An 11,006-nucleotide genomic window follows, 5' to 3' on the forward strand; every position below is an offset into this window, starting at 1 on the left:
GTTTTGTTTCACATTTGGGGTCGTATCCCACTAAGTCCTACTCAAAGCACACCGAAGAAAATTAGTGGACCAATGTTAGCCATGTCCATGAATCCCACTGGGTTTACTCTGAGCAGGACTAACATAGGCTAAAACCCATTGTTGCTTGAGAAGGCGGGGGGACTCGCAGAATGATCTCTCATAGAGCCCTTCAGACTGGTGTGGGGTTTTGTGGCAGCTGTCATGGATGCAATACTGGTGTATTAATGGTGCATTTGAGAGCCAGTGTGGTGTAGTGGTTAAGGCGGCCTTTCCCAACCAGTGTGCCTCCAGATGTTGTTGGACCACAACTCCCATCAGCCTCAGCCAGCACTGCCAATGGGAGGCTGATGGGAGTTGTGGTCCAACAACATCTGGAGGCACACTGGTTGGGAAAGGCTGGGTTAAGGTGTTGGACTGCGACCTGGGAGACCAGGGTTCGAATCCCCACCCAGCCATGAAGCTCCCTGGGTGGCCTTGGGCCAGTCACTGCCTCTCAGCCTCAGAGGAAGGCAATGGTAAACCCCCTCTGAATACCGCTTACCATGAAAACCCTATTCAGAGGGTCGCCGTAAGTCAGGATCGACTTGAAGGCAGTCCATCATCATCATCATCATCAATGGTGCATTTATACTGGACTGTCCACAGATCATTCCGCTTTCTTAGTTGTTCTGCGAGACTCCTCCAATGTTACCGAATAATAGCCGTCTGGAGGGGCACTCTTGCACTACAGTGCAACAGAAAAAGGGATAAAAAAATTAAACAGAACATTAGTGGTAGAAAACGTGACAGGACTTCAGCAGGCAGCTGCGGCTGTGGGTCATGCTCTTACTGGGAATGAGGCGGTACGTCTACCCCAAAATGTTTGCAAACGGTATTGAAAGAGGGATCATCACTGGTTGCCAGTCTGTTTCCAAACACAATTCAAAGTGCTGGTGATGACCTATAAAGCCCTATACGGCTTAGGTCCAGGCTATTTATCAGACCGTATCTCCCTGTATGAATCTGCCTGGGCCCTGAGATCTTCAGGCGAGGTCCTTCTCTCCATACCCACTTCCTCTCAAGTTCGACTGGTGGGGACGCGGGATAGGGCCTTCTCGGTGGCGGCCCCTAGGCTGTGGAATTCTCTCCCTAGGGATATAAGAATGACCCCCTCCCTGCAGTCCTTCCGGCGTCAAGCAAAGACTTTCCTATTTCAACAAGCTGTTGGTACTGATGGATGCTAAAGTTAGGACTGCCGGGACCTGCACTGCTAATGCCAAATATCATTGTTTTAAACTGGCATCGATCCTCTTTTAGCTATCAGTCTGAATGGTTTTAATATTGGATGTAGTTTAATTCTATTTTAATGTAGATTTTGTATGTTTTATTTATATGTGTTTTTATCTGGAAGCCGCCGCGCGTTCCAGTGTTGGAAGGATGGCGGGATATAAATAAAGAATAAGAATAATTATCATGTCTGTAACTGCCCCGATACCATCATGAGCAGAAATGTATGATTATTTATTTATTTATTACATTTATGCCCCGCCTTTCTTTTCATGACAGCAACCCAAGGCGGCTTCCATACGGTTCCCAGGCGGTCTCCCATCCAGGCACTGACCAGACCTGACCCTGCTTAGCTTCGGCAGGGCCCTGGCCTCACGTGCCTTCCGACCGCAGCCTGGGACCAAACCATCAGGAATGCACAGTAAAAAAGGACAAAGCGGGGGCTCGCTCCCATCTGAGGCACCCAAATGCCTCTGAGGAACAGCAGCTGGTCACTCTTCCTTAGGTTCACCAGATTGACCAAGTTCCAAGCTGGAAAGAGAGAGGGAGGGTGATGGTGGCTTGAGTCAGAAAGCTCTTCAAGTGTTTCCATCAGTTAGAAGTCCTGCATGGGTGGGGATTTATTTTATCTTTTTCTTCTGGCAAAACTGCTGTGGATCACAGCAGACAGCACTGGTTCAGAAGGATGTGGCAAGATGATGGACCCGGGAATGACCAAGATTGCACAGGAGCCCTAATGAGACAAGAGGGACTTACTTCTTTTCCCAGGGTTGGGATCCAGAAGAGAATCCCTTCTTTGCAATCTGTTTCCGAGAATCTGTCTAGTACTGTTCTTGGACAAGCCTCAGGAGACGTCACTGCCGCTCTACGCCACGCAGGCTCCAGCTGGCAGAGTCCCAGGGATCTGTGACGCTGATGCCAAACGCTTGGAGAGGAGGTGGGAGAGAGAGAGAGATCAACTGTAAATCACAGGCGATACAGAAAATGTCTCCTTATCGGTGAGCTGCTGGAGGGTCAACTGCAAAGCGATTAGCCTTCTGTGAGCGGGGGGGAAACTCACAAAGAGGGCACACGGAACATAAGACGCTACCTTATACTGAGTCAGACCATTGGTCCATCTACCTCACTGCTGTCTGCACTGACTGGCAGTAGCTCCCTAGGGCTTTAGACGGAGTCTTCCCCGGCCCTACCCGGAGATGCTGGGGATTGAACCTGGGGCCTTCTGCATACCAGGCAGCTGCTCTGCCACTGAGTGACGGCCCTTCCCCTCGTGTGCAAAGCCATGCCCTCTCACACGCCCACAGATCACGCACAGTACAGCACACCTCTTCTGACAGTAAGGATCGCTCCCCAGAGTTTGGAAAGTTCAACTTTTGAAAGGAACATCGTAGCTAAAAAGGAACTATTTCGTTAGGCCTGTTAACAAAGCAAACTGGTTTGGTTCACATTTCAGTTGATAGCTCCCTTCAAGACCTCTCTGTCTTCCGAATGAGACGAACCACAGTGCGGAAGTAGACAATACGCTTAAGCAGACTAAGGTCAGATCAGAACATGTACCCACCGGGGAATGTCAACCGATTGGTTTCTTCCCAACAGTTATGGTCTTTATGCTTCAGAGCTCAAAGAGTATAAAGAGGCTGAAACAAACAAACAAGCCCATCATCCCCACACACACCTAAGAGAATGAATCTGAAGATGAATTAGAAATCGCTCAAAGTTCCACCCCCAAACAAACTTAATTCATGTTCAGTTTGCCTGGCAATTTTGGGAACAACTTTGCTCCTGCATGCGTTTGGGCCCCTCCACTGTGCAAACAATGCTGTTTGTGCCTGCAAAAGTTCCAGGGTGGATGTGCTGCTTCGTTTCCATGTTGTGCATGCCTTGTCGCTTCCTACTGATGTCCTCTAACTTTTCATGTCACAAATGGTCCGGTATATTTTTTTGTCCTGTTTTAGTTGTGTTGTAGCACAATAATGTACCTCCAGACAGCAACTACGCAATAACAAGCGGAAGCCACGCAGAACAGCTAATAAGGTGGAGTGATGTGTGGATGGTCCAGTATCAATCCAAACCTAATGCACTTATTATTGCATCAATGACATGTTGCAGAATACACGTGTGTGTTTTTTAAAAGCCAGCACCGATCTGGAGGGACTCTTGGTCTTGTCTCCATCTTCCTGTTTCCTAGCCTTTCCTTCTCTCTCTCCTTTCCTCATATGTTTCCTTCTTTTTTTCTTTAAAAAAGAGGTGGGTGGGAAATGTTTCTTTGATTTATTTAAAGGATTTCCCACCACCCACCCTGCTTAACCCCCAAATGTGCTCAAGGCAGCTTTTATCCTAGCAACATAAAACAGAAAGATGATAAACAAATACATTTTTGCTCATTAAAAAGGAAAGAAAGGAAAGGAAAAGCAGCAACAGCAATATAGATCTCTGATGGTGTTAGTCAAACAGAAGCCTGGAAGTAATATATGCGCAGTGACATGAATTTGCAGGTCACAAAAACCAGATTTTGCATGGTGCATTTGGGCAGCTGAATCCAGATTCTGCATGGCACATTTGGACCACAGAATCCAAAATTTGCATGACACACTCGGGTTGCAGAATCCAGATGTTGCATGTTGCATTTGGGCAGCAGAATCTAGATTTTGCATGAGGCGTTGGGGCCGCAGAATCCAGATTTTGCATAACACCCTCAAGCTGCAGAATCCGGGTTTTGCATGATGCACTCAGACTGAGAATCCAGATTTCCTTGAAGTAGATATTTGGGAGCAGAAAGTTGGATTTGCTTTATTTTATTTAAAGCACCTACAACTCCTGGATTTGTCCATCCCCAAAGCAGCTTGCTCATCTGCCGCCTTCAATCCTTGCGGTAGTCCCAGATGTTCCTCACAAGGAAGCCATGTTCTTGTCTTAAACCAAATCCAGATGGCCATTTTCAAATTAAGCCTCTACTAACTGTTGTTAAAACAGCCTTAGGCTAGCCTGTGGGGGCTGATGATGGGATCTCCCCAGACTTGTACGTCTGCCAGACAGGTCTGGCACGAATCTCCCAAGTACTTATCCAGAAGAGCAAGCCGTTTCAAAGCCAAGTACATGGGGGTTTAAATCTGAGCTCCCCCTCTGCAAATTTCTTTTCACTGGGGGCAGTTGTGCGAGTGTGAAGAGAGCTTCTGAGCATGCACAGAGTGCCTTGCCCAGGCACGGAGTCATAATATGCCCACAGACAGAACTGGTAAAGAAATGCGAGCAAATGAGGCAAAGAAACTTCAAGGTAAGGCACTGTGAGCAGGGTCCAAAGTTCAGTCCCCAAAGGCATCTCCAGATAGGGCTGGGAGCGTCCCCTGCCTGAAACCCTGGAGAGTGCCTGGTCCTCCCTCTTCACCATCTGATCACCCTTTGCGATGTCAACAGGGTCACCGCTTTCCTTTTCCCACCGAATCACATAAGACGGACGTCCAGAGTCATCCAATCAAAGCATATTGGAACCTGGTTTTGAACCAGAATAAGCTGGCTCTTCTTAACTATCCAAAGCCGCCAGGTTTCCAATCGCAATATTACCGGAAACTTCAGCTTCTGGATGTATTGGAACCTTTCCTTCCTGGTCAGATTCGCATTCCAGATATTAACCACATTGATTACCTTTTCAACAACTACAAGACCGCACGCACCATTGTCTCCTTCACGAAGCCAACCCTTGCTAAAATGGTCTATGACAACAGGGACAGTTTAGCCGGAACTGGAATTTTAATTTCAAGACTCTTCGAGAATGTGGCACCCCCACAACCTCTAGGATCCATCTGTCCAGCTCCACCTATCTGCAAGCGAGGCATAGCCCCCATTCTTTTTAGAACCCAGGCATGTTCTACAACTCCTACAGTTCCAGCTCTTCACACCATTCTCCCGCAGGAAGGCCCAGATCTCCCCACAGCTTTTCTGGACGAGCCTCTTGAACCGGAAGAAACCCAGTTGATAGAATCCTTTTGTGGTCTACCCAAGGATGAGCAGAGCGCAATAGTACATAGATTGGATTGCCTGAAAACGCTACTGAGCAACCTGCAAGCTGGAAATCCCAACCTGCTCACAAATGGAGGGTCGCCACACCATAACAGGCCGGCAGTCCTGGCTGCCCAACCAACTCAGACCCTTCATCCTTTTGGCTCAACTTCCCTTAAGCACGCCACTCATCAAGTAACTGCTGAAATAAACCTGACTTCTTTCACCAATGCAGCTCAAAGCGAGGGGAATACGGCTATTTTCAGGCACCCAGGGTGTGGGACCAAGCCTCTCGACGGCCCCTCCTGGATGGAAATGTGTCATCTGGACACCACGGAACTGGGATCCCCTGGGAAGAGTCTGTGCCTACCTAGTACCTTGGCCTGTTATGACGGCCCAATATCCTCAAATGTTAGCACCCAGAATTTGGACACAGAGCTAATTACAGTCTTGGGAAATCCTATGGAATGACGGGATCAAAATCCTAATGGCACAACCCCAACATCAGCTGGCCTTTTAGGGTCGCCATCACCCTTAAAAAAGCCCTCCGCAAGATGTCCCAAATCCACGGCCCCTTATACAAATTTTCTTTCATGGAACATTGCCAGATGGAAAAATAAGCTGGCCGATCTAGAGTTCATCGCCTTTCTACAATCGTTTGATATTGTTTGTCTTCAAGAGACTTGGCTTCTAGATACCAACTCACTTTCTATCCAGGGCTTTAAGGTCTGGATGAAGCCGGCAAAGAGAACATCAAATATGGGGCGCGGTAGTGGCGGCTTAGCGATCCTGATTGCCACAACTTTGGACGTACATGTTATTGAGCTCCCGGGTGTAGCTCTTGATATCTGCATGGCTTTAATATTGCTCACTCCCGACTTCCCCCCCTTATATGTGTAAACGTATACTTTCCCCCCCTCCATTTTAGCCTTGCAGCATCCGTTTGGCCAGACTTTGAGAGCTACATGGATAACCTCTCATGTGAGTATCCCTCCCACCTTCTGCTCATCGGTGGCAATTTTAAAGCCAGAATGGGCGTTAGTTACCCCAGCGCTGATAACAACCTTTGGCTTTCACCGAGCGACATGGCCACTCTAACACGGTCGTCCCAGGACAAGATTGTCAACAAAAATGGGCATGCTCTCTTCCGCTGCCAGTCAGTGTGGCCAATACTGAGCTAAACAGACCAAGAGTCTGACTTTGGCTGGGTTGTCCCCATGCCCTGTCGGCTGTGCTTTATTTGGTTCCAGCTGTTTTATCTTTATTGTGAGTTAGATCATGCTGCCTTGTGGATAGAAATGTGGGGTATAAAATATTTTAAATGAACAAGACCATAAGGGCTAGAAACTTGACAATTATTTTTTAAAAAATGAGATTATGGGAGAATTGAATTCTGCAGCCAATACCACATTCTGTACTTTTGCAGAATCACGGCTTACGCAGCTGCCTCTGGGTTTACAGAGAGCAATGATCCTCCAAAGAACGCAGGTAGGTTAGACAGAGGGGGCTGTCCAAGCTTGCCCACTAAGCTTCACAGCTGTGTGGTGAGTTAGGAGGCTAACTTGGGTCTTCCAGGTTCAGACCCCAGCTGTGCTATACATTGAAAGCAGTATCATACCACTTTAAACAGTCATGGCTTCCCCCAGAGACTTCTGGGAGCTGTAGTTTGTTAAGGGTGCTGAGAATTGTTAGAGACCCCTATTCCCCTCACAGGACTACAATTCCCAGAGTCTTTTAACAATCAGTCCCTCTTCCCAGGGAATTCTGGGAATGGTAGCTCTGTGAGGGAAAGAAGGGATCTCCTAACAGCTCTCAGCACCCTTCACAAACTGCAGTCCCCAGGATTCCTTGGGGGAAGCCATGCCTGTTTAAAGTGGTATGATTCCACTTTAAATGTATACTGCAGATGAGGCCCTAGTCAGGTGCCTTAACCATTATACCATCCTTCCTCTAATATAACCCCCCCCACCTCTAATTTGTTAAAAGAACCGAAAGCAGCTCTTTTAGGAGTGCAGACAGAGAAATGGTTAAGCGTTGAGTTTGGGAGAAAAAGCATTTCGTCCTTCCTAGGCTTTGTGCTTGCCAAGATGGAAATATTGCATCCACGCTCTTGGAACGCTTCGCAGGAGCAGAAGGAGAGAGAAATGGAGCCAGACACTTTTTAGACCTCTGGCTGACAGCTTCCTCTCTTGCAGAGGAGTGAAAGACTGCCATTTTTAATTTTTTTAAACAATTTTGGCACCCTGGACAGAGTGTCTTGGAGCACATGCAGCATCCCTTTGCCCTAAAAATAATTTAATTTTAAAGTCAGGAAACTTCTCGCCCTTTTCCAACAAATGCCTCTCGCGCTTTTAGATGGGTATTACAGGAATTCTGGGGCAAATTGATTAGAACTGGGGCACTTCCAGGTGACCTATTTATTAAGCATTCGTCCCGATTTGTTTGCAAGAAGAGACATTGTTGGCTATTTAATGAGCGTCCTCTCCCCTTTGTTCACAGGGTGACTAGATGATGTTGCATCAAAGCAAGTGTCATCCAGCACTTTCCCATCCTTTTGTTTATCGCAAAAAAAGTCTGATCTTTTGGGGAAGCAGGTTTGTTTGTGCAGAAGCTCCAAATCAGCTTTAATTGTGCAAACTGAAGATAGGATTGAATCCCACCAAAGAACAGTAGAAGTCTGGAAGGGCCGCTGGTTAGTTGTTGGCTATTACAGGGACTTTGGGGAATGAGGGATATTGACTAAACTGGTTAGATGGCTCCACTTGGAGGTACACTTTGTGCTGGATTAACTAAGGAACTTTCGACAGCGTTAGCGCAAAAGCCCTTCTACTATGCAAGATGTTACGGCTTTTTCCCTCCCCCAATTGCATATCTTTTGCAAGATGCCTTCACATAGCTTGTTTAACGGAAGTGCGGGATAGCAGTGTCCTAATAAATGAGGTCAGCTTAAATTTAAGGATTTGGTATTTGGAAGGAGGATGCTCTATCGATGGGGAAGGGCCATAGCTCAATGGTAGAATATCTGCTTTGTACCACTCTGGGAATTGTACACTAGACTCAGCATCTGCCCTCCACCCAGGCAAATGTAGAGGTGCAGCCTGGGAAGAGTCCTGAGGGCCAAAAAAAGAGCCTACATGTGGCCCCCGGGTCTGAGACTCCCCATCCCTGGCTCACATAGACTGGCAGCGGCTCTGTCAGTGCTGACGTTGCTGAGCTAGATGGCCCAAGGGTCTGACTTAGGGCCGCTTCTTCTATTCCTGCTGCATCAATCTTCTACGGGTCCCCACCTTATCCAGCATCTCCTCCTGCTTGCTGTGGAGCCCAACTAGAGCCCATCTGTCAACAGCGAGCCCACCCTGTGCAGAGAGTCATCCTGAGCAAACTGGTGTCTTTCTTCATGTCCTCCGGGGGAAGAGGATTTCACTCAGTACAGTCCTGTTGTTGTTACCCAACTGTCCTTACAGTTAGAACGTCCCATTTTTCATCACTCATGTTCTCTGCTGCGGTCACTTTGAATGCAACCCGTTCATTTCCTCTTGGCTCACTTGGAAGGCACACCGTCATCCTCCCTCTCTTGGTTGAAGAAACAGCTAACTCACATGCATTCTCCTTTCATTGCAAGTTAAGAGACTGTGATACATGAAGCTGCCAGCCTGAATCCTCTCCCCAGATTGCATGACCGATTTCCTGAGATGTTGGGTGCAAGAAGGGTCCTTATAAGGAGATGCAGGCCACCATCCTTTCAGCAGAAACCATTTGTGCAAAGCAGATATTTGTCAAACCTCCTTTCCATTAAAAAATGATGAATCCAGAATGACCTCCTTGGTCCTTGATCTGTTCCATCACCGCTGCTATGGCTGTGGCTAGAACATCAATGCTGATGCTAATCCAAGCATATCCCTTCTTCCAGTTGAAGTCCATCCAGTCTTCGTCTTGCCACCAGTAAACACAAGAACCAAGTCACTGGCATTTTGCTTAGAACACAGACAGGGAAGCCATGGCCCTCCAGATGTTATTGGACTCCAACTCCCATCAGCCCCAGCCTGCATGGCCCATGGTCAGGGATGATGGGAAATGGAGTCCAACAACATTAGGAAGGCCATGGGTTCCTCATCCCTGCAGTATAGGATGGGCCTGTTGAAGATTCTCCATTCTGTTCTCCCACATGGTATGGATCATCTTTGACTTTGATTTTTCTTGTACAGTGATGGGGGGCAATGTTGCATACTGAACTCAAAATTGGAAAATGAGAAACGCAGAGAAATCAGAACTGGCAGATTCGCCCATCCCTACTCTTGTAACAAAAGGTCTAAGTCAGACAAGGATGAGGAACCTGTGACCCTCCAGTTGTTATTGGACTCAAACTAACTCCCATCATCCACAGCCAGTATGATCAATGGTCAGGGACGATGGGAGTTGGAGTCCATCATGACTGAAGGGCACACCGTTGGCTACCTCTGCCTTACAGCAGGCCTGACTGCTTGTTCCCTCAACTGTGGGTCTTCTTAGCAAAGGTCCAACGATGGCTCTGATTCCATGATCAGGTGGGAGCGAAGCTGAAACCTCCAGCTGGGCCTCTTATGGCAGGAACCAAAAGCCTGGAGTTCCTGTTGGTGCCAGTGACACACTGAGGAAAGCTTTGTCTGGGAGCCTTGTGCTGCTCAGTAACAGGCCCACCCAGGCAAGGACTGAGCTCTTTTTGTTGTGGGATCTCGTAGCCTTCTTTGTTCTCCTCTTGCGATGTCCGAGACTTGTTTTTCACCTCCTCAGCCCTGTGGGTGTTGAGCGACATCTCCTCTAGATACATCCTGCCTTTACTGCTCTTCATCCCTTTGGGTTAAAGTCTCGTTCTCCGCAACTAGGCAGCATGGCGGCAGAGGGAGAGAAGAAAGTGCATGATGGGAGGAGGACAGGAAGAAGTGCATGATGGTAGATGGGCTTGTTGGGTTAAAATGAATTATGGTTGAAATAAAAGTGGTTTCGGTTTATTTGCCCCTGACCTAACCCCATCCCAGGTAACTTTGCAGGAAGAGTTTTTGGTTCAAAATGCAAACTGAAACCACCTTTCCATATGCTCAGTGTGCCTTAACAAATATGTGTCAAAGGATGAAGCCCTTTGTTCCCTCATGGATACGTTTTGCATTTGTTTTGTGCGATGTCTGTGTTTTTACAATCCTCTTCCTGGTTGTTTTGAGCTCTCTGGCTCCAGCCCTTATCTCAAGGCTGTAAAATCTAATTCACAAAGGGGCAGCATGCCCCGGGCAATTTCGCCCATCTCCCCTTCCTCTCCTTCCCACCTTCCCTGACCTTTATGCCACCCTGTCATTTCTTTATGCTGTATGAGGTTCATCCCCTTGATCTGTAGCCCCTCCCTGAGGGTATATAATCTGAACCCCTTTCAATAAACGGGGTTCCCATTTCTGGAAGGCACCTTGCAGGACAGGTTTGGGTCCCCTTTGTCAAAGGTTCTTTGTTGTCGTTATTTCCTGGGTCTCTGGCAGTGGGTTCATGTGACTCAGCTCTGCATTCTTCCCGGGGTGAACGTGAGGTGAGTAAGGTTGTGTGGACAGCTCAGAATTTTAGTTTTGGCCTAACAGGCTCATGGCAGAAGGCATCATCATCATCATCATCATGGGTTGTGTCCAATTAAGTGCTGCTGAGAGTAGACCCAATGAAATTAATGGACCTAACTCAGGCCCCATTTGCCCTATAAATTTAAAGCA

The 11,006-nt window shown here is 47.6% G+C and overlaps 1 protein-coding gene across 1 annotated transcript in view; it reads right to left on the bottom strand.

Moving 5' to 3' along the window:
• Positions 1-10,090, bottom strand: part of LOC133375186 (uncharacterized) — a 48,229-nt gene extending 38,139 nt beyond the window's left edge. The window contains exons 1-2 of the mRNA XM_061606762.1: positions 9,961-10,090; positions 1,664-1,818 (exon numbers count right to left, since the gene is read on the bottom strand). Coding sequence (XP_061462746.1) covers positions 1,664-1,818; positions 9,961-10,090 — 285 coding nt within the window. The remainder of the gene's footprint in view (positions 1-1,663; positions 1,819-9,960) is intronic.
• Between the last annotated feature and the right edge of the window lie 916 nt (positions 10,091-11,006).

Source organism: Rhineura floridana, chromosome 22 (genome assembly GCF_030035675.1).
Source record: "Rhineura floridana isolate rRhiFlo1 chromosome 22, rRhiFlo1.hap2, whole genome shotgun sequence".
NCBI lineage: Eukaryota > Metazoa > Chordata > Lepidosauria > Squamata > Rhineuridae > Rhineura > Rhineura floridana.